Source organism: Nyctereutes procyonoides, unplaced genomic scaffold, assembly GCF_905146905.1.
Source record: "Nyctereutes procyonoides isolate TBG_1078 unplaced genomic scaffold, NYPRO_anot_genome, whole genome shotgun sequence".
Taxonomy (NCBI): domain Eukaryota; kingdom Metazoa; phylum Chordata; class Mammalia; order Carnivora; family Canidae; genus Nyctereutes; species Nyctereutes procyonoides.
Window position 1 is genome coordinate 63,691,561 of NW_026575135.1, and position 24,762 is coordinate 63,716,322.

The window sequence follows — 24,762 nt, forward strand, 5'->3', positions numbered from 1 at the left end:
AAACAAAAACATTTTTTTACCCTTTGCTCTGAGTTAATGTTGCCATGAGCAGCATTACCCTTGTACATTTTGTATAGCAATATCGCCTTCAAAAGAGGATGGAGGCTAACTCGGGGGGTATGTACTCTGCAAGGGAATGAAAGTCAAGTGCACACTGGGGGAAAGAACAGCCCTGGAGGGTTTGAAGAAAGCATTTTTGCTTTGGGATCTTCAGGAAGAGCAACTTTTTGCCATGTTTTGTGATGATTAAATGGATGATGGGCAGAGCCTGTACTACAGAATTTAAATTTTGAAAGCAATGTTGGCTCATGGAAGAAATGGCACTGCCACTTATGATACTTTAATTATACCTTTATTATGATGCCCTATGTTAGTTGTTTCCCATGTTTTACAAGTTTATATCTATTTAAAGACATAAGTTCCAGTGAATGATGCAAAATGATCAGTTGGGGAAAAACAAAAACAAAACAAACCCCATTGGCCCAATATATTTCACACCTTAAAGGAAAAAAATGAAATAACATATGGAATAAATAAACCCAAAAGAAAGTCCCAACACGGGTATAATCTAACATTTAATGCTGAATATTTAATAAACTGTAATAAGGGAAGGTCAACACCTCTTACCTTTTTTTTAAGGTTGGGATTTAACTTGGCCTTCTATACCAAAAGTTACTTATAAATATGTTGACTGAGAACATATTTGTGTTGTCATTTTGGCAATGTCACCAAATTCACTTAAAAAGATGGTTTTTCACAGGATACCTTTGTCTATACTTTGAGAAACAGATTAATTTGAACCTCACAGGTTGTGGCTAAGCACCTGGCTCAATATCCTTCTTGGATCAGCTTGAATTAGCTTATTCAACTTACTTCATTGCAATTAAGTTATCTACTCTGCGAATGATTTGTGGTTTCTAGGAAGCTCTTTTTTTTTTTTTTTTCTAGGAAGCTCTTACCTTGAGATCCAGACTGGCCCCCAGATTGACAGAGGTCAGCATTTCAAATGAAAAGCTAATTATTAGGTCATGGTACCTGGTTATGGAAGGAAGATGAGCTGAAGGGAGAAAGCTACATGTCTTCAAAGACTATTTATAATACCAATATGGTCTAACACTGCATGCACATTTGAAAGGAAGTAATTATTAAAATCTAGGAAGATGATAAAAGCTGGGTTTATTTATATCAAGCCTAAACGAGTGCATGAAAAAGTTAAGAATATATTAGTTTGGTATTCGGGAAGTCAATTCTGTGTTTACTTGGGTCAGATTTATTAAACATACTTATCACACTATTAATTTATCTATTTTAGATTATAGCCTTTTTTTATTATTGGTCTTATGTTCTGTAACTTCCTGAAAAACATGGATGTTTTGTGCTTGCATTATCTTCATGGCCAATATACAAAGGAATGAAAATCATGCTGAGTAAATTTGTAACATGACATCCTCTATTTTTTTACTTATTTAATTGTTCCTTCAAAAAGTAATGCCTACTTTCTGTTATTCTGCCTAAGGTACATTAGCATCTTTTAATAGGAAGTTGTTGAAAACAGTATTCCAGATTACCATGATATGGCTTGAAAAAGCAACAAAGAAATATGACTAGGTCCCTGTTAGCAACAAAAATGAAAGTTTTGAGATCAAAAGCCAAATAGTCCAAAAGATTACAGTATTCTTTATTATGCTGCACAATAAACCAATTTCACCAAAGATAACTCCCTCTACTCCTGCCACTTAATGGACAACTTTTGTTCAGGTGTGCACCTATCAATCATGATTCTAGGATGGATAAACTAATTTCTAGTTCCAGGGCAAAATATCCAATCATTCCAAAGCATAGTAGTTGGGAAGTGAACTTGAACTTGGGTGGGTTATTACATAAGTTAGCAAGTTAGGTTTAAGAGAAGGCCCTTTGTAAGATGTCAGGAGGAAAGGATTTCTCCTCTTCCTTCTATAAATGACAAGGACCCCTGGGATGCTTCAACTGTGAGGGGAAACAACATTAAGGCTGGTACTTAAAACATTCTATTCCAGAAGCATCTTTATTTTCTTCTGGGATTCTCTTATAAATAGGGATTCCCTTGGGGAGGCAGAGGACTTGCTGATGCAGGGGGCAAATCATCCCACTGCTTTAATGTCCTGGTTTATGGTGTGTCCAGGAGGGATGCTGAGTGTGAGGAGGACCTAAAGGGCTTGGCCATATACTGTGTCAATGAGACACTTAATATAGGGTCTTGGGGTGGGGTACCACAATACATAATATGAAAATGTGTAAAGCACTACTTATGATCTGATTAGGATGTTTAATTTGGAAAAGTCTGCCATATACTCACTGTAATCTTCAAACTCTGTCAGAATAGCTATCCATTTTGATGACTATTAACATGGGATTAAATGAAGAAGCACGGCTGCATTTTAGTTCTGAGGAACATTTGCTTTTGCCATTATGTACTGTTGTTTATTGACATATGATATTTCCACAGACAAAATCTTTCATTACATATATAGCTGAACATAGAATCATAATTGTATAGTATAGAAAATAAACTTTCTGGTATTGTTCTTGGCATTTCATGATGTAAAACTAGTGACAAACATCTTTAGAAAAAATAATAAAATAGTCCTTCTGTATTAAAATTTCTTCCTTAAAAAGCATCTGGTCAAAGTGAGAAGGATGACATGTTATTAATGCATAGATGAGTTAGGCATGAATAAAATGAATCTAATCCCGTCTGTGAAAGTAAATGAAACTATTTGAAATCTACAGGTCACTGTTTATCCTAGGTCAGTTGAAAAAAAAAAAAAAACATAGGCAGCTTTTTCATGGTTCTGTGGTTTCTGATGACGCAACTTGTTAAATACCGCATTACCCGGCATATAAACAATATACTGCATACTTACCAGGTGGTTTTTATGCCACTTTGCTGAATGCAGGATTAATATATTTGGGATTTTTTTATTGCTTGAGTAGAAAGTGCTCATTACTTATTATTTTATGTTTATAATATAGAAATTAAAAAAAAACAAAAATCAATGAAAAGGTTTTGGAAATGGCATACATCACACTGTTGTAGTGGTCGATTTCCTCAAGATGGTCTTCTGTGGTTTTGGTGCAGTGGGAGGAGGCACAGTTGCAGGTCTGAGAGGGGGGAAGCTGTTACTGTGGCTTATTCCCAGTCCCCCGTTTTCCAGCGGAAAAGGAGGGAGATGGGGTGGAGGAGGGAGGGGAGGGCCGGGGTGCGGGAGCTTTCCCGGTGGGTGGACAGGTTCGCGGTGTAAATGGACCTCCCTGTTTTTTACATTATACCGGGCATCACAGTCGGGACAATAGCCATGGTACTGCACTTTCTCATTAAACCGAACCCGTTCTCGGGACCCTGCCTGGGGACACCTGTCTTTTTCAGGTCTGTGCATCAGAGGCTGCATTGGAGCCTTGTCCAAGCCACCAGTGGGGATGCAGCAGATGTCTCCGTTTGGAATTTTGTTCGGTGCTAGGGGTAAGCCTCCGTTTCGCAGAAGGGTGCCATTAGTCTTCACAGGATTGACAGTCGGCACCACTCTTTGGGCGTCTTCACACTTCACAGGTGTCAACCGTGGGGGCGGCGGCGGGGGGTTTGGTTTTCTCAGGACCGTGAGGATGGCAGACGGGTGGGCGGGGGGTTTAATGAGGGGTGCGTTGGCCTGCACTTTGATCTTCTCTATGCTGGAGGCTGTGGTGCCGCTTGAGCTACTATTCAGGGTGTCCGTTTTGGAGCTGTCGGTCATCTCATCCTCCAGCTGTAGGTCAGAGGTCAGGGTATCAATCTGGTCAACCACCTGGTGGAAAGGACAAGGTAACTGTGTTGAACAATGACCTAAAGCCAAGCATACTAGAAACAATGTCTCCCTGTCCAGCTGGAAATCTGCTCCAGGAGCCTTAATACACTAATACTACATTGTGTATTCCAATTTTTTTTAATATTGTATTTATTTATTTGAGAGAGAGAGAGACCACAAGCACAAATGGGGTACGGGCAGAGGGAGAAGCAGATTCCCCGATTCCCTGCTGAGCAGGGAGCCCAATGCTGAGCTCAATCCCAGGATCTTGAGATCATGACCAAGCCCAAGGCAGACACTTAACTGACTGAGCCACCCAGGTGCCCCTGTGTATTCCAATGTTGCATAATATTTACATTCAGTGAATTTACAGAACAGCCTCCATAGGCATGTCGACTGTTTGACAACCTAATGATTTCATGTATCTAGAATATAATGGATGATTTATGCACACATTTTATTCCCGGCTCTGCTGAACTCACCAAAGATAAAAGCCTGATGCAGAAACATAACTGATTTGTAAAAACAAGAGGCGGGGACTTTCTCTCTGCTCAGCATGTCGAAAGCTACAGAGGAACATTAATCTCATGCTAAGAAGGAGAAAAGCCAGATACTCTGCAAAATCCTAACTTTTCTTGAGACCATCGGAGAATGGAGATCACAAGGACACCCACCGAGATGAGCTGCAAAAAGTCTCCAGCCCTCTGAGGATAGAAAGGACACATCAACTGTTTCACCTCTGGCAAATCAGAAGGAAGAGGCAGCCTCCACCAAAATGAAGAAAGGAAAAAGCTACAATTTTAATGAATAATTAAAGGTGAAGTATATGCAATCCTGACAATTTAGAGTCCCCAGGAACCCAGACACAATGTGGTCTGTCCTCACTCATTGTCTCTGTTCCATGGGCCTCTCCTGTTGGGGGCTGAGGGCAGGGCAGGGGACGGAATGAATGAGCTCGCCCTGAGGGAACACAGGCATAAAACCCCAGGGACTTCCCAGACCTTCGTCCCACATAAAACAGAACACCAAAGCATTGAGGGAATGGCAGAAACCCCTGTGACACCTAACACACAGGCAGAAAACTCTCTTGGTCCAAGAACTTGCACTCTAGATGGGTGCCATCACTTGCAAGGAGAGATCCAAGTTGCAGCATCTCAAGACCTGCCACAGACACAGGGCAGAGGCAGAGAATCAAATGTGGCCCGCAGAGCCACCAGACCATGATGGAGGTTTGACTCAAATGAAGAGAATGGATGTGAAGGAGCAGATGTGCCTGAGGAGTCATGGTGCTAAAGCCACTCATGGAAGGAATCTGTCATCACCCCTACGAGGCTTGCCTGAGGGTCTCTATCCTGTTCAGTCATTGTCTGGAGGCAGTAGCTTCTGGAAGAACAGCCTTGGCCCAAATGCTGGGCATCAGAACATGGTCATTCACTCTCTCTCAGAGATCTTGGAGACCATTCTCACGGTTGCCATAAATGCACGATTACCCATAAATAAAGATGGAAAGGTTACAGATTACTTTTAAAATAATTTATTTATATATGGAGATAGTCTTTTCATTTCACGTTTCCATATGCACATTTTTCTCTTATTCAGGCCTCTGTTCAACTGTGAAGTTGGCTCTTTGACACACAGTGGCAGAACTGGGCTCCAGATGAAAATCTCGTAAGCAGCCAGAACTTAGGGAGGATGTAGAGATTCTACTTCTTCCTCAGGTGGGTCTTAAGTGATTGCTTCACACTACTGTCACTAGAGCTCAGCCTTCTATTTTTTAGCTCCTAAATATATATCAAACCACTTCTCTGCATTTTCATTTCTTTGGTCCTAGTCGGAGCCACAAATATTTACCACGCCCCCCTCCCAAGTCACAAGGCTTCCTCTTTCATTTCTGTAGCATCAGTGATTTTTTAAAATAGAAATGAGCTCCTGTCAACGCCCTGCTTAAAATCTTTCAATGCCTGTTCATTTCTCCTGTGATAAAGATCAATTCTTATCACTGTCTCCCAGGTCGTGTACAGTTTCGCTCAGTGCTGTGCTGGTAAATGTTTAACAGCTGGTTCTTAGAGGTCTAGGGGAGTTTTAAATATAACAGCCTGCCAATTTCCTTGGTGTAAATTCCTACTTGATCAATTTCGAGTTAGTAAATGTGACATCACTGCCTGTGAGGTTGGAAAGAAATGTTCAGTGGCATAGCAATATGAGGTGTTTCTACCATGCCAATAGAATAGGCAAAAAATAAACTCAGGAGCACAATAGTAAAATGTGTTGACTACATTTTACTATTAAGAATGTAATTAAGAATGATTAAGAATAATTAGAAAACCTTTGTATTTGGGCACCTGGATGGCTCAGTGGTTGAGTACCTGCCTTTGGTTCAGGTCGTGATCCTGGGGTCTAGGGATCGAGTCCAGCATCTGGCTCCCTGTGGGGAGCCTGCTTCTCCCTCTGCCTATGTCTTTGCCTTTCTCTCTGTGTCTCTCATGAATAATAACTAAAATTTTTTTTTAAAAGAAAGCAAAACATTTACATTTAACATAATTACTTAATATATTAAATGTTTTATTGGTTATATAATTTATTATCTCAAAAACACAATTTTATTAATATATTAAATAATAAATATGTATAATATAAAATATATTTTTAGATTCAATTTAATTTTATTTAAATTCAAGTAGTCTACATAGGGTGTGTATTATTAGTTTCAGAGGTAGAGTTCAGTGATTCTATACTTTTGTTTTTAATAATGGTTATTTAGTGGCTGGCTCACACAAAATTTCTGAAAATAGAACAATTGGCCCTTATTAGCCAGTACAAGTCAGCATGTCACAGTTTCTCCTTAAATGGCTCTCCATTCTCAACTCTAATAAAATTTCCTTTTCTTTCATTCTCAAATCTCTTGGGTCTTCTTATAGACCCTTATCATTGTCAATCTGCTTCCTACCATAAGACATTTGCACATACTAATTTTTCTCCTTGAAGTGCTCTTACCTCTCCCCTTTGTCGAATTAAAATCTTAGCTCAGGAGTTAGTCATGATGTTAGCCTTCCCTATCGTCCTGCAATTTCCCATGTAGGTCATGTGAATTTGTTAAGGTCACAGGGAACTTTATTTTTTTCATTCAAAGCATTCACATACTTTTTTACTATTTAGTTACTGGTAGGAGTACAGGAATATGGAATAGTCTTTCTTCTCTATACTCTAACTTCAGTGATAACAGTATCTATGCTGGTTTTTTTATTAGTGTGACCTAAAGTTCTAATGCAGTGAATGGCACTCAAAAGCATCTCAATAAATATTTGTTAAATAAAGGCACTGAAGGTTATTTCTTTAGTTCAGAAATGAATGAAAACATGTTCTTTCTCATTTGATTTTTGAAGTTGTTACTTTTAAAAGTCACATCTGCTCAGTTATTCTGGAATAAAATAGGCGAAAGGGATTTATCAGAAATGATCCAGAGGTGGTGGCACTTTCTGCAGCTCTGGCTCAGACATCCCAGAAATTAAAATGGGAGGACACTGAATGAATGTGAAACACAGGGGGAGTCCCGACTCAAAGGTACTGTATACTATTTAACCCAGAAAGATCTTGACCCTGAGCTGTCTATTGTATTAAGTATCTGCAGAGAAAGAAAGAGAGCTGGTCTACTCTAGGAAGTGAAGCTGCTGGTCAGAGACGAATCAGTATTGCCTGAGTCTCTCATAGTTCTAGAGCTTCTGGCTGGTTTTAGTTTCCACGTGGTTATTTCCCGAATGCGTACAAAATGCCAACAAGAATAAAAAAACTAAAACAGACAAAATACAGTTGACTCTTGAACAATAAAAGTCTTAGGGTGCCACTTCCACTGTGCAGCCAAAGATTTGCATCTGTTGGATCCCCAAAACTTAACTACTAAGAGCTACTAGCCTACTGTTGGTTGGAAGCCTTATTGATAACATAAACAGTTAATTAATACATATTGTGTATATTATATGCATTATATACTGTATTCCTACAACAAAGGGAAGAAAATGTTATTAAGGAAATCATAAGGAAGATAAAATACATTTACAGTAGTGTACTGTATTTTTTGAAACAAATCTGCATATAAGTGGATGTACAGGGTTCAAACCTGTGGACTTAAGGATCAACTGTTCTGCTTTCATGGAGGAGGGAATCTCATAGAAGCACCTGGCATTAATTAGATACTCAAATAATTGTAAAAGTACTCATGCTCCAGGAGCTCTGAATGACAGACCATGGTACTGTAAGAGGAGGGGCACCTGTGTGGCTCAGTGGTTAAGCGGCTGCCTTTGGCTCAGGGCATGATCCTGAGGTCCCGCTTTGGGCTCCCTGTGGGGCTAGAGCCCTCTGTCTCTGCCTCTCTGTCTCTCATGAATAAATAAAATCTTTTTTTTTAAAAGATTTTTAAATAGGAGAGGAGATAAAACCCCCATCAGAAAAGTCAGTGAAGCCCACCCAAAGGATGAGTGGCTGTTAACTGGCTAAGAGAAAAGAAATTCCAGAAGGCCACTGAGGAAAGAGCCTGATGATAAAGGTACTCTGACAGGAGAGAGGGCCTTAGTGTGAGCCATATAAAGAAGATTCTAGGCTGAAGAGCACCATGAGAGGTGAGGCTGGAGAGTCACTGAGCAGCCAGGCTGCTGGGGTCCCTACTAGGTGCTGAGCAAGCACCCCATAGTTTTAAGGAGTTCCAGAAGTGAGAGACACAATGTTTAAACAGATGATGAACTGCTGTTTTTCAGAATGGAAGCATCGTCTAATGAGAGAATACACGTCGCTGAAAATAGGAAAATACAAACAAACCCATGTGCTGACATACTGTAGAACATACACAGAACAAGGAAAAGTGTAGGTGCCAAGGGTAGGCTGCCCAAAATACCACAAAGGCATATTATTTTGTGTTAAAGGTACTCGGGACCCAGCTGGTACAAGGACACTCAGACCCTCCTTGGTCCCCCTGAAAACAAGATATAAATCTTCTGTATAAAAGGTACCCTCCCTGTACTAAGAAATAAAAAGGCATCTTTATCACCAGAGATAGGAATTTTAAAGTCAAGAAAATGGTAGAAACAAATTTTATTACTTTCTTACTCATCTACTACCTCAGCCCAAATTCTGCTTAGAATTCCTTACTAATTAAAGTTCCCAAGCATCTGTTTTCTTTATCCTGTCAATTCCTCATTATTAATTTATTTCCTCTTTGTCTAAAATGTATAAAAACTGCCTGCCTCAGTCATCTGTTTGGGTCTTAATTTCATCATTGAACCATCATGCACACGTAATAAAACTCTGGTTTTTTTTCCCTCCTGTTACTCTTTCCCATGTCAATTTAATTCCTCAACCAGCTAGAAGAACCCTGGAAGAAATGTCTCCTCCTATGAAAGGAATGACACAAGTTTTACAACAATAAAACAAGGGGTATCAAGTATGTATTGAGTCACAAAATTAGGCTGACAGATTTCCAACCAAACGAGAAATCCAAAGAAAATTTTAGGAATATGGCTCATATTGAAAGGAAGTAACTGGAAATACAATTTAGTTGAATTCTTCTGTAAAAGCGAGGGTGAAATCAACATTGTCAGACAAAAGGATTAGGAGACTGTACTTTTTATAGCTCAGTTTAGAAAGTACTGATAAATGACAATTCAGAAAGAGGTAAAAAAGAAAAAAACAGAAGAAAGGGCTAGAATACAAAAAGCATATGTGAGCAAAGAAATCATAAAATATTAAAAACGTGCATTGTTTACAAAATGGTAATATACTAATGACTAAGCAGGGAGATTAGGAAAATGTGAAAATAAAATGCTAGGGAAAATGACATGTCTGTTTGAAGAACAGGGTTAGAGCACTTTAAGGTCATGATATTTGTGTGCGTGTGTGCCTGCAAGGAATCAGTAGCTATCTGATACTGATTCATTAAGTCAAGAGTGTGTGTGAAAAAATTTTAGGGCCACTACTCAGTTAATAGACAAACTTATACTTTCCAAAATAATATAAAGTTTAAAAAGTGAGTGAGAAAAATTTGGCAAATTTTAAATTTTAAAAAGACAGAAAATAAGAAAACTAAAAAAAAAGCATAGTAATAAGAAAAAAAACTATAATATAGAAAAAAACTTCAAAAATATTAGTAATCATAACAAACATAGATTACAATAACTTATTCATAAAGGAACACAGAAAGATTGATATAAACTGACACAAGTAAGATATAGCAGGCAAATAGCCTAATAAAACCTGATGCAGCTTATACACACTAAGCAAAACACCTAACATAATTTTTTTCATCAAAACAGTATTGTATTGATACTTTGGCAAAAAAGTGAATGAAACAAAATTTAGAACTTATGTACATATACACATGAAATATCAGAAAAATGTAAAAAAAGTAACTGACACAGCTGAATGACAGATTTCCAAAAACCATGAAAATGCATTTAATCTCAGAAGTACTCGAGGGATGGCAAACTGAAGATGCAATAGCATTTCATTCTCAATCGTTATTCAAAACAAAACAGTCTGATAATTCCAGCTGATGATGATGATGCAGATAAATGGGAACTCTATACATGCTATTGCCAATATAAATTTGGTCTGTGGAGAAAATTCTTAACAATGTCCTCTAAAATGGATAAGGTACATACCTTATGTTATAGGTATTTGAGGAACAAAGCCTACCCTATTCTAGAGAAACTCGAACGGATGTGTACAAGGGTTGAAAAAGCATAAGAATGTTCATTGCTCGTTGTTTTTTTTTTTTCTTTCTTTTTTTTTTTTTGTGTGTGTTTTGTTTTGTTTTTTTGTTGTTTTTTTTTCATAGCAAAAAAGCTGGAAACAACCTAAATATCTGTTAGTAAGGGCCTGGGTACGCAAATATAAAGCAGTTCAAAGGAAATAACTAGAGCTATATGTATCAGTAGGGATAAATCTCAAAAACCTAATGTTGGATGTAACAAAGTTAAAATACATATACTCAGTACGTCTGTATTGTTCAAATATAGAAACAAGGGTAGTTTTATTTATAAAATGTGAAAATAAATAATACACATCAAATATAGGCAAGGAAGAAGGTGAACAGATGTTGAAAGGCAGCAGTCATATAGTTAAAATACTTTATTTCTTTTAAAACTCAAGGCAAAGACATGGTAAAAGGGTTAGCTTTCATGAAATCTGGGTTGCATTTGTTGCCATTAGTTTATTTATTTTTGGTCATGTGTGAAACATTTTATAATTTCAAAATAAAAGAAATATTTAACACTTGTTAAATAAAGTTAGAAAGAAAGAAAAGAAGCAACGCTTACAGCTGCCATGTGGAGAACATATTGAAAGGTGATGAAGTTTATTTACTTGGCTAGTTAGACTCCACGGCAGCCAAGTGGGAGATGAATAAATTAGCCAGACAAGGAATACACTGTGTCCTTATAATTACACTTCAGAGTTTTGCTGAAACTCTTCCCAAAGTATCACACTGAAACTCAAGGAATCATAACCACAGGAAGGATAGAATTCAACAGAACAAAATGAAAGAAAGTAGGACTAGAGGGACAGATCGTTTGCAGATATTTGGAGGTGAGAAGAAGCGTGACATCAATCATAAGTCTGAGAACATGCACACCTAAACATGTGATGCAAAGGAGACATGTATATATCAAACATGAAACTGAGCCATCTGTCCAACTGTGGCTATTCATGTCTATAGAAGAATCTGCTAATGGAACTAAAACAGAGAGATTTAAAGAAAGGACAATGACTTGTGGGTTTGATGATTTTAGGAGCTTTCTGTTAGCATCACATACAAGGAAGCTGTGGTTCAACTGTGGAATAATTAAGAATAATGGTAATTGACTTGGGAATTAGGAATTAGGAAACCTTGAGCTCAAGGTTTTCATATGTGGGGAATACCCAAATATTTCACAAACGAGAAGTGGATTTGGTAGAAATTAAGTGAGTATATATGATCTAAGTTATTTGTGGAAATCCAAAATTTATTTATATGAATTCTATAAATATTTAATTATGAAGAATAAAAATAGAAACATTGTAGTGTTATCATTAGAGTGAAATTCAGGACAAATAGATTTACCTAAAATTAAGAGCTCTTTGTCTTATGTTCTCACGTGGCTATGTCCTTTTATTATTACAACAGGATTAATAAATTGGAATTGTCTATTCATATGTGTTCCACTCAGACCATGAGCATGGATTTTTGTCTTTGTTTCCCTGGGTAGGGAGCAGTGATTGCCAAGAGTAGATGCTCTAATAATATGCTGAGAGAGAGAAGTGACAAAAGTAGACTCGGAGAGAAAAGACAGGTGTTGACCTCACTTCCATCCCTCCCCAGCTTTTCCAGCGTGGGTCTGATTTTCAAAGTCTTTAAAATACACCAATTCCAGAGCAGCCTGGGTGGCTGAGCAGTTTAGCGCCACCTTCGGCCCACGGCCTGATCCTGGAGACCTAGGATGGAGTCCTACATCAGGCTCCCTGCATGGAGCCTGCTTCTCCCTCTGCCTGTCTCTGCCCCCCCCCCTTCTCTCTCTCTCTCTGTGTCTCTCATGAATAAATAAAATCTTAAAAAATAGATAAATAAAATACACCAATTCCAGATGGTTCTAGAAGGCAAAAAGGAATGGATTAAGCAGAGAAAAAGGAAGGCAGAAATAAGGCACTGTTGACACTTGGTGAGCTCTTTTATTATGTTCTTGACTTTGCGCACCTGGCTCCACAGCTTGGGACAGAAAGCATTTCAGTCTCTCTCCAAAACAATGAAGATAGCTAAAGTGTATATTTATCTTTAATTATTTGTCTACATCGATAGCTCTAGATGTATTTATAACTTTCCTAAATCCTGTTTATCGGTTTAAATAAAAACCACACAATATATAGTTCAATTGCCTTAGAAACAAAGAAAACACCCTTTCAATGTGAGGGAATCTTCCTCTGGGATCTGTTCAGTAACAAATTGCAACTATAAAAATTGCAGTTACAAACTTAATGGAAAGAAAGAAAGAATTTAACCCCAACTTAAAAATCTGTATAAGAAAATTTATGAAAACTTCTAAGGTTTTTAGTGTTGATGTATCAAAACAACCACTTTTAAAATATGTGGTATCAGCAGCAAAGATCTAAAAAGAGAAATTGAGTGGTACCTGGGTGGCTCAGTGGTTGAGCGTCTGTCTTTGGCTCAGGGCATGATCCTGAGGTCCTGGGATCAAGTCCTACATCTGGCTCCCTGCAGGGAGCCTGCTTCTCCCTCTGTCTGTGTCTCTGCCTCTCTCTGTGTATCTCTCATGAATAAATAAATGAAATCTTACAAAATAAATAAATAAAAAGAGAAATTGAATGGGAGCCATACGAATTTTTTCCCAAGAGAAGGAGGCAGTTGAAAACATTCCCTCCTCATAGCTCTTAGACCATAGTCAGTGGCTGAGCCCAAATGTAGGTGGACCAAAGAGCTTTGTCCAGCAGAGGCACAGTATAGAGAATAGCAAATGATGGACTCAGTCAGATCCTCCCTGGATGGATGAAACAGAAAGGAGTGGAGTCACCAATGGGGCTATTCCAGCATGAGGACAAGTAGTCAATTTCCTTGGCCTCCTGTTCATAACTCACACACTTCATTTCTATTTTTGATATTATACCAAATTTTAAAAACTAACATTTATACTTATCTATGTACCCATTATCTATCTATGCTACTGATCTATTGATAGGATTGAAATAAACAGTTTATCATAGAGCATACAACTTTGTGTTCCATTGCCAGATCACAGGTTTTGTTATTTACTGCATCTGATTTACTATGTACAAATAATTCCTGTAATCATTTTGTGAATGCACTTGTGTTAGAAACAATTTAATACATGGAAACACTGAAATTATTCCACAATTTGGTTAACTCTACTTTGGCATTTATTTAATCTTAAAATATATATATATATATATATATATATATATATATATATATATATCTGTGAGAACTTTAAAAAAAAAAAAAGAAGTGACTCAGGATTCTCTTGACTTTTGAAAAGGCCCAATGACCAGTATGAAAGAGCTGCTCGAGTGGTAAATGCTAAATGCTTGCTTCGCAAGGGATGACTAGAATAGTCTTGGGTTCCTAAAGCTGTTTCTGGATTTCTACAAGAAGTGGGGTTACATCTTTAACCATATTATTTCTTAGAGACCTAGCTGATCAGCTACTGATACATTTCCATAATATGCCAAAAACCATAATAAAGCTGTTGAATTAGCTAATGTTTACTCTCCTTGTCCTTGGTGTGCCTGACAGAATATACAATGCTGGTAATGGAGATACCTATAAGTTGGCAGAGATTCAAGCCCTGGGTAGCTTTCTGCTTTAGTGCATAACCTACATTTTCAAGTCCCCAAGTTCTGAGCTCGACTTCCAGTCATCACATAAGCATTTCAAGGGAAAGAACAGATAAGGTTAGCAAAGGCATAAGTACTCCTGTTTAAAGAGCTGTTTCAAGAGTAATGCATTTGATTTGCTTATGTTTTACCAGCCAAAATTAAGTTTCCTAGAGGAAAGGAGGCTGGGAATGTAGACTTTTATCCGGGGCTCAGTGTGCCTAGTGAAAAGCAATGATTCTAAAGAATAAAAAGAGAGGAAGGATATTCCAAGTCAAAGAGCATCCTCTGAAACAGAGACTAAATAAAACACATACACATACATAGCACACAGACAAAAAAAATCATATACATGTAATCATTCTTGTTAGGAACTACATGGGAAGGATAAACATACTTAAAAATGTTTAATATTTTGAAACTTTTATAGGTATGGGGCTTGATCTCATGACCCGTGAGATCATGACCTGAGCTGAAACCAAGAGCTGAGGGCTTAAATGACTGAGCCACCCAGGTGCCCCTTTTGAAACTTTCTGAGACAGCACACGGTATATTTTGAAGAGCTATTGTGTTGTTTGCTTTTGTAATATACATAAAAGTGGCAATTCTCAGCCTGTTCTCTGGAAGTAACTAAGATTAAAAAGAAAAACAAACAGTACATCATTCATGTCAAGCCTCATCAACAGAAAAGCAAGATAAAGCTATAAGGCAATCTGTCTTATTTTCTGTGTGTTCAGCTGGGTTTGACAAATATTTCTTGTGCAAATACTACTCATGTTATTATATGAGACAGTGAGGATTAAAAAAAAAGTTTCCAAAAAAAAAAAAAAGTTTCCAGTTTAATAGGGACTTATCTGGGCAACCCAACCCGGGTGGCTCAGTAACCACTGAAGGCACTGCCTTCGGCCCATTGTGTGATCTTGGAGACTCGGGATCGACTCCCATGTCGGGCTCCCTGCACAGAGACTGCTTCTCCCTCTGCCTGTGTCTGTGCCTCTCTCTCTCTCTCTCTCTGTCTCTCATGAATAAATAATTAAAATCTTTAAAAAAAAATAGGGACTTATCACATGTACTTAGTATCTTCCTCTCCAAATCATATTTAGATGAGAGTAAAGTGGAAAAACAGTAATTAATTCAGAAAATTTTATCAAAGTGGGGTATATACAGATCAGAGATTTTTATAAATATAGGGATGAATTAACAAAAAGGTGGAAAAAGCACTGATGGAGTCCCAGAAAAATTCTAAACCTGAAAGTTTAGAGTATAAAGCTTAAAGTATAGAGAGAGTGGTAGTGAGAAGTAATCCAAATTTTAGAGTCTGAAGTTGTTGAGTGACTATAATTCACAATGGCAAACACTGTATCAAATGGCCTCACACTCTTTAATGTGCAGCAACATTAGCAACACAGTAATAGCTCATACTGAGAAAAACTGAGATTCTAGCTATAAGGAAATTGAACAGTGTTTCTCAAGGCTGAGTGTACTCAGTAATTCAAAACAAAGCTCTTCTCCTTTACTTTTTGATTGGGAAAGCAGTGGAAATGGGGTAAATACAGCTAGTTTCTCACTAGCTGGTCTAGACATGGTATAGTAGTGCCTGCCCATCTGACATATTCAGAAACTTCAATCAGCACTGTGCCTTGTCCTATATCTGGAAAAGACTGTAAAACATCTATATAATATAAATATATACCCGAGGATCAAAGGATAATTGAAGGTAAATGTAAACAAAAGCACAAAATAGAAAAATCAGGATAAATGTACAGATCAATACTGATGATGAAGCTTCCATTATTAATGAACCAAAGAACTTTGCAGTAAATCTAATTAATGTGTTATAGACGTTTGAGAATGTCTTGCAGCTCTAAAATAAGAACACACAGTTATTTGAAAAAAAAAAAAAACGTAGTAGACATAAGAGAAATATTTGGAATATAAAACATAAATACTAACTTAAAAAGTTAGTAAAAAGGCCAGAAGATACAATCTAAGAAATATTCCCAACCATAAAGCAAGAAGATTTTTGGGGGGGAAAGTAAAAGAAAAAAAATTAAGACACTGAGAGCAAGAAAATCAATCCTGGAGCCCCAACTGATTGAGTTCCAGAAGAAGGGGGAAAATGTAGTATGACAATATTCAAAGGATCAATGATAGAATTTTAGATGATGGAAAGCATCATCTGAGGGTTAATCAGGATGGATAAAAAAGAAAACAAAGCCAATCTCCTACCACACAAACCCAGGACACTCAGAAAGAAATGAAAATCAAACAATCATCACAATTTCTTCAGGATGAATGGACGACAAGAAACATTTTTACCAGCAACTTCAAGGGTTCTGGCTAAAGTGATTTCAACCTCAATTCTACACTTGGATCAATTAATAACTCATTGTAAGTGACAAAATATTTTTAGATAGTAGGGACAAGGACAGTGTATGAATGTTGTATCTTCTTCAAAAGTGAAGGGCATACTGTAACACAGTAAAATGGAATCCAAGAAAGAAAGAATTAGAGCCAAGAAACACAGATGAAAGCAAATAAAAGAATTTAAGAATAGCACCTGTATTGTTGACCTAAAAAGAAATATTAAAAGAAAGATTTATTTATTTGTTTTAGGGTGGGGAGGGGCAGAAGGAGATGGAAGGAGAGAGAAAGAGTCTTAAGCAGACTCTGTGTTGAGCATGCAGCCCTATGTGGGGCTGGATCCCACAACCCTGAGATCTCGACCTGAGTCAAAACCAAGAGTAACAGACAGAGCCACCCAGGCACCCCTAAAAAATAGTTATTCATAACTGAACTGAAAAGCTCTAAGAAAAACTAATAATGAGTTACATTCAACATGTCATATAATTGGAAATTTGTAACACAGCAGTGAAATGGGGAAGAAGTACACCGTTGGCAGTGTGATTGATAATAACGGTGGGCAAGAAGAGAATTCATTTGAATTTTCAACTGAATTCCCTTCAGGGAGGTTCAAGTTTAGAAACACATGTTTAAATTAATTTCTTTATGAGTCCATTACAACATTTCATTCTATTTTTATTATCGAGATATTGATTATTGGTTGATCTCTTCAACACATGGAAAAAACAATAGATTAATTCTTCATTGTCCATAAAGATGGAGTCAAATTACATGAGTTGAAGTTAAAAAAAAAAAGTGTTTGAGCATATTACTTAGTTGACTAATTGGAAAATAAAGACAAGTAGGGTGCCTGGGTGGTTTAGTTGTTTAAGTGTCCAACTCTTGATTTAGGCTCAGGTCATGATCTCAGGGTCATGAGATCAAGTCCCACAATGTGACCCAAGTCTAGCTCTGCAATCAGCAGAGTCTGCTTGAGATTATTTCTCTCCCCCACTTCTCCTCCTCCCCCCTCACACTGTCTCTAATAAATAAATAAAATCTCAAAGAAAAAAAAAGAAAATAAAGTAGTTAAAAGGGGTTATGTCTTAGGAAAGGATTCGATATTAGATAGAGATGATAAAGAAGGAGGGGTACCTGGGTGGCTCAGTTGGTTAAGTGCCTGAGACCTCAGCTCAGGGTCATGAGTTTAAGTTCCGTGTTGGGCTCTCTGCTGGGTGTGGAGTCTTCTTAAAAAGGGGGGGGGTGTGGATAAAAGAAGGAGAATTGTACTGGTATGCCCTTATAAAGAACCTGATCTGGAGATGGGAATGCAAGTGCATATAAATAGCTCGACAGTGGTTAAAATTATAACCAAGAAAATCAAAAAGGATGAAGTAGACTTGATTCTTCCCTGCATAGGTTAATAATTATGATACATTGTGTGCGTGTATGCTGGTAAAAGGATCTGCAAGTATAGGAAAGCAGGAGTGATCTACTCTTTCCAAGCAGTGGTTGGTAGCATTGGTTAGAGATACTTTCTAAGCCAGGTGACACCTGAGAGAAGTCTTGAATGATAAAATTTGGAGGAAAAGTCATCTCTTGGCAGAGGCAATAGCATGAAGGTACGAAATACTATTTTTTATGTGTTTATAAAGAATAAAGTAAGAAATGACAAGTGAATAGGACACAAGGCTGAAAACAGATAAAGGCCGGGTTGTGGAGGGCCCAGTGGGCCACAATAAGAAGTTTGGATGCTGTAAATTGCAATTTTAAAGATGAGTCCTCAGAAAGTTGAGATTTGCAGCACCATTAAAAAAAAAATGTTTGAAGTTAATGCTTTGACAGAGAAATGCAAATATACGCTCATGTTGTAGTAGATTCATTTCCTTAAAGTTATAACTTATTTATAGCCATAGTATTGAAAGTATATAGATAACCTTGATCTAGTTATAAAATTCAACTCTTGATATGATTTGTCCAAAAATGTTATTGAACACTGACAGCCTTGGAAAATCACACAAGTTTCAATAGGTTATGTTACTTGAAACACTAAATAATCAAAAAAATTTAACTCTACAGTTTTCAAAACCAAAATATTCAATTTTTTAAAAAAAACTCATAACATAAGTGTTCCCAGTTCCATTTCAATCAATTCTGTACAGGACCATAGCATTTCTGAGATGCTCTTGAAGGAAGTAGAAATCCCTGAAATTATTATACAGGCATATTTCATTTTATTATTGTGATCTGCTTTATTGCACTTTGCAGATACTGCATTTCTCACAAATTGAAGGTTTGTCACAACCTTGCATCGAGCAAGTCTGTTGGCATTTTTCCAACAGCATTTGGTCTCTTCATGTCTCTGTGTCACATTTTGGTAATTCTCACAGTATTTGAAACTGTCTCATTATTGTTATATTTGTTATGTTGATTTCTGATAAGGTGTCTTTGATGTTTCTATTGTAATTGTTTTGGGGAACCATGAACCATACACATATTAAGATGTGAAATTTTAATCAATATATATCGTATGTTTTCCAACTGTCCTATTGACTCACTGTTCCCCCAACTCTCTCCCTCTCCTTGAACCTCCCTATTCCCTGAGACACAACATATTGAAATGAGGCCAATTAATACCCCAACAATGGCCTCTAAGTGTTTACATGAAAGGAAGAATCGCATGTCTTTCACTTTAAATCAAAAGCTAGAAACGATTAAGCCTAGTAACGGAGGCATGTCACATGGTGAGACAGGCTGGAAGCTAGTCTTTTGTATGAAACAGCCAATTGTGAACACAAAGGGAAAGTTCTTGAAGGAAATTAGAAGTGTTCTTCCAGCGAACACAAGAATGATAAGAAAGCAAAACAGCCTTATTGCTGATATGGAGAAAGTCATAGTGGTCTGGATAGAAGATCAATCCAACCACAACATTCCCTTAGGCCAAAGCATAATTCAGAGCAAGGCCCTAACTTTCTTCACGTCTGTGAAGGCTGACAGAGGTAAGGAAGTTGCAGAAGAAAAGTCCGAGGCTAGCAGAAGTTGGTTCATGAGGTTTAAGAAAAAGAAATCATCTCTGTAACATAGAAGTACAAGGGGAACAGCAGGGGCTGATGTAGAGGCTGCAGCAAGTTCTCCAGAAAACTTAGCTAAAAGATCACTCATGAGGCTACACTAAACAACACATTTTCAATGTAGACAAAACAGCCTGATTTTGTAAGAAGATGCCACCCGAGATTTTCACAGTTAGAGAGGAGAAGTTGGTACTGGGCTTCAAAGCTTCAAAGGACAGGTGACTCTCTTGTTAGGGGCTAACGCAGCTGGTGACTTTAAGTTTGGAACCCAGGGCTCATTTACCTTTTCAAAAATCCTAGGGCCTTTAATAATTCTGCTAAATTTACTCTGCCTGTATTCTATGAGTGTAAAAACAAAGCCTGGGTAACAGCACATCTGTTTACAATATGATTTACTGAATATTTGAAGCCCACTGTTGAGAACTACTGCCCAGAAAAAAAAAAAAAAGATTCTTTTCAAAATATTACTTCTCACTGACAATGCACCTGGTCACCGAAAAGCTCTGATGGAGATGTGCAATGAAATTGATATTGTTTACATTCCTGCTAACATACATGCACCCTGCCACCCATGGATCAAGTCTCGTTATTGGAGAAATAGATTTCACAGCTGTCCCAGACCGTGATTCCTCTGATGGCTCCGGGCAAAGTAAATAAAAAAACTTTCTGGAAAGGATTCACTAGTCTAGATGCCATTAAGAGCACTTGTGATTCAAGGGGAAAAGTCAAAATCTCAACATTCAAAGGAGGTAGGAGGAAACTGGTTCCAACACTCATGGGTAACTTTGAGGGGTTCTAGACTTCAGTGGAAGAAGTCACTGAAAAGGTGGTGGACACAGCAAGAGAAGTGCAGCCTGAAGACAGGATTGAACTGCTGCCATCTCAAGATAAAACTTGAATGGATGAGGCATTGCTTCTTATGGATGAGCAGAGAAAGTGGTTTCTTGAGATAGAATCTACTCCTGGGGAAGATGCTGTGAAGATAGTTGAAATGACAATGAAAGATTTAGAACATGACATACATTTAGTTGGTAAAGCAGTGGCAGGGTTTGAGACAATTGTCCAACTCTGAAAGAAGTCCTGGTGTGGGTAAAATGCTATCAAACAGCATTGTATGCTACAGAGAAAGCATTCATGAAGCGACATGTCACGCAACACAACAAACATCACTGCTGTCTTCCTTTAAGAAACTGTCATAGCCACCCCAACCTTCAGTGCCCACTACCCTGATGGGTCCTCAGCCATCAACATCAAAGCAAGATCCTCCACCAGCAAAAAGACAGTAACTTGCTGAAAGCTCAGATGATGGTTAATATTTTTTAGCAATAAAATATTTTAAAATTAAGGCATGTACATTGTTTTTTAAGACATAGTGCTATTGCACACTTCACAGACTACAATATAGTGCGAACATAACTTTGTATGCATGGAAACAAAAAAAAATCATTTCGCTTTATGGAGATATTTGCCTTTTTGCCCTGGTCTGGAACTGAACTCACAATACCTCTGAGGTATGACTGTACACAGTTTCTAACAGTGACAGGCCACCTAAATGCATACTCTTTAGAATAAACATAAAACAAGAAGTATTAAGGTAGAAAGTGCCATTAAATCATGGCTTAGCTTTATATAATTAACATGTACTATGCATGTTATAAATCCCACATTTACTTATCAGTTTTTTGCTTGTGTATCAGGTGAGGTATTTACTACTATTCTTTCTCCTGTGACAAACATTACCCACACATTATAAAGGCTGAAATGCCTTTACTAACTTTAATTTCTGCTTTTATAAGATATCTTGCTATTTTAACAGGCAACATGCTTCTACTGAGGCTACTTGTAAAGTATGGAAAAGGAAGTATTGCTCATTGTAATTGCTTTAGCAGCTTAATAGAAGTAAAAGACTTGTCTCCTTGCACTTTGTGAGTATACACTTCAATATGATTCTATTATGCTAATAATATTCCAGAGGAGGCTGTAGCTCATGATAATGGAAGTGCAAACTTTAACACCAGCTTACAGCTCTCAATCTATCTTTTTGTATTTGTAAAAGTGTAAATGAAATAAATCTCAGGGCGTATATTATATTCCCTATTGATGTTAAACTAGCTCAATAAAAAATATTCTGTAAGCATCATGAGTAAGGTTGTACAAACAAAACCTCCCTCTAGCCAATTCATTCTTCCATCTATTCTCTGCATTGCAGTCAGACAGAGCTCTTAAAAAATATGTATATATTTCTTATACGTATTGACATAACATATTCAACCTCAAGTGATTTCCTACTGTTCTTAAAATCAAAGGCAAATAATTAAAAAGGTCATAATCTCTCTCAGATTTAGGTCTGGTTTTCCACACATGCATGCTCCTATGCCACTTTCTTCACTCCACGCTCTTTTCATTTCTTCCAGTGCTTCAAAGAAACTAAGCTCCTATATCTGGGTCTATTTTTTTTTTAAGAGATGGCTGGGGGAAGGGCAGAAGGAGAGGGAGAGAGAGAATCTTAAGCCCAACATGGGACTCAATCTCACAATTCTGAGATCATGACCTGAACCGAAACCAAGAGTTGGATGCTTAAGTGACTGAGCCATGGAGGTGTCCCCTATGGGCCTTTGTAAAACTCATTCATAGAGAATCTATAAATTTACATAGAAGTCCACCTAGACATAATCATTCCCCACTGTTTTCTCCCATAAGACACACACCTGCATACACACAGACTCTGTTTCACACACCTTGCCTATCCTTAAAACATTAGTCTACATATCTCCTCTTCAAGGAAATTTTCCAGAATGCTCTCAAGTTCCATCCCAGAGCCCTAGAGCTTCTGCATGTAACTCTTCAGAGCACAGATCCCACTAATACAGTGATTAACTGTGCAATCAGCTCTTTAACGTCTATCTCTGTGGCAAGAATATAAGCTCCCAAAGGGCAGGGTATCCTATGCCTTTATCTGGAACAGACATATATATTGAAAGAATAAATAATGCGTATTTTAAAAATCAAATGAAAAATACTGTAACAAGACATTTTAAAGTTAGTTACTTATTACTTACAGATTGATACTTATAAACTTTTGGGGTGTTGAATTTGGGTTGTAAATAAACTATATTAATGAGATTTCTAATTTCCCTCTCTTTCTAATATATACTGTTATATTACATATATTTAATAATAAATAATATGTAACATGTTATATATCACATATGTAATGTTTATGCATACATACATATATGCATAGTTTAAAAATTTGGTAACTTTCAGATATAGCTCTCTTGAAGACACTAAAATGACACATTAAAATAAATGTGTAAGAGGATCCCTGGGTGGCTCAGTGGTTTGGCACCTGCCTTCAGCCCAGGGCGTGATCCTAGAGTCCCGGGATCGAGTCCCATGTCGGGCTCCTTGCATGGGGCCTGTTTCTCCCTCTGCCTGTGTCTCTGCATCTCTCTCTCTCTCTCTCTCTCTCTCTCTCTCTCTCATGAATAAATGAATAAAATCTTTTAAAAAAACAAATAAATGTGTAATATTTCTAAAGCATTTCATTTATCAATATCTCTAAAGAAATACATGTAGGTTAAAATGGCATTTTGACAAATGTGTTTACTTTGTACATCTCAGATATTGAATTAAATGTTTAGTAAAAAACATAAAGGAAGAAGTCAGTAAATTAGATTTTTTTGTCTAAAGTACCTTAGAATCCATGCAGAACATTAAATTATTTATTAAAAACACCAGAAAAAAAACTGTTATTCCTTTCCATGATATTTAAAGCATATAATCAAACTTTAGAAATAATAGCATGTATCAACTCTCAAAATAATAGTACTAGAAATATTGATATTGACAATACTATTTGATTTGAAGGTAGAATATCTGAATGTAAATTTAATACAGACTCTGACTAGTTACACAACGGTGAAACTGGGTCTTTCCTTTCTGGCATTAGTTCCCAATTTCATCAATTAAAAAAAGAAGAAGAAGAGAGAGAGAAACTGTCTGTGGCATCTGTGATACTGCTGTAGCCATGGGTAAAATATTTTGAGAGGAGAGAGGAAAGAACAATTAATTCTACCATGGAGGGAAAGACAATGTCAGGGAAGGTCCAGGAGGTAGGAAATATTTAAAATGGACCTTGAAGGATAAGGTAAAAAATAGTGGAAGGCACTTAAAGCACAACAACATGCAATGCAAAGGAAGGAAGGTCTGAAAAATAAATTGCAATTTCCAGATGTGGAAAGTCATTTGATATAGCAAACTGTAAGGGATATGGGATGGATGTGTGTGTGTGTACACACTGTGGACACATGAAGGAGCAGTCTAGGAAGGGAAAACAAATGTAAGGACAGAAAAGGAGAAAGATGCAGGTGAGGAAGTGCTAGAATGCTTACAGGTCTTCACTAGCATCCTAAATACCATGAGTGTGGCTTATATCTGAAAAAAAAAAAAAAGGCAAAGTTTGAACAGAAAAAGGATGTGAGCTTCTATGATTTTATAAAGCCCCAAGGAAGTGGAAACACATTGCCATAAAGCAAGCCATTAAAAAAGATTATTCTTGTCCTAAGCAAACCTAGGAATAATTACAGAAAATGATGCAAATGGGAAGATTATATTACATTATTTTAGCATTAGTGAAAACATATGAAAATCTCTGAAGCTCATCTTTAAAACGTCTTTCCCAAGTTAAAAGTACCCAGTCTAACTCAATTAGGGTGAGAGCATGTTTAGCACGAATGTACACAGGGACACCATCCTTGATTGAATAAAGGTATGCAGGCGTTATGATATTCCCTCTGTGCCTGAGTTCCAGCATTCTTAATGGAATAAGGTGTGTTATATTTTAAAATATAATACCTGCATGTCTAATTTAATGAACCAGAATATATGAAATGAAAGGAAAAGAAAATTTTAAATTTGAAATTCTTTTAGAATTGGCTTCTCAAGCATCTGTCTTTATTGTCTCAGGGCCCCAGAGATATTTTGTAAAAATAAATTGCATATAAGTTGAAAAACAATGAACATTTTCACCAAAGAGAGCCAGCAGCCACTTAAATGTGCCTAAGGCTTTGGAAATTGATATTTCATGGCTCTTATTGTTGCAAATTCCCTGAAAGACTTCAACACACTTTTTTTTTTCTTTGTGAGAATAGAGATTTCAG

The 24,762-nt window shown here is 37.2% G+C and overlaps 1 protein-coding gene across 5 annotated transcripts in view; it reads right to left on the bottom strand.

Moving 5' to 3' along the window:
- Positions 1 to 761: 761 nt before the first annotated feature.
- Positions 762 to 24,762, bottom strand: part of PRR16 (proline rich 16) — a 199,362-nt gene continuing 175,361 nt past the window's right edge. For all 5 annotated transcript variants that reach the window (XM_055302529.1, XM_055302524.1, XM_055302526.1 and 2 more), the window contains one exon: positions 762 to 3,818. In XM_055302529.1, coding sequence (XP_055158504.1) covers positions 3,063 to 3,767 — 705 coding nt within the window. In that variant the 5' untranslated portion in view covers positions 3,768 to 3,818 and the 3' untranslated portion in view covers positions 762 to 3,062. The remainder of the gene's footprint in view (positions 3,819 to 24,762) is intronic.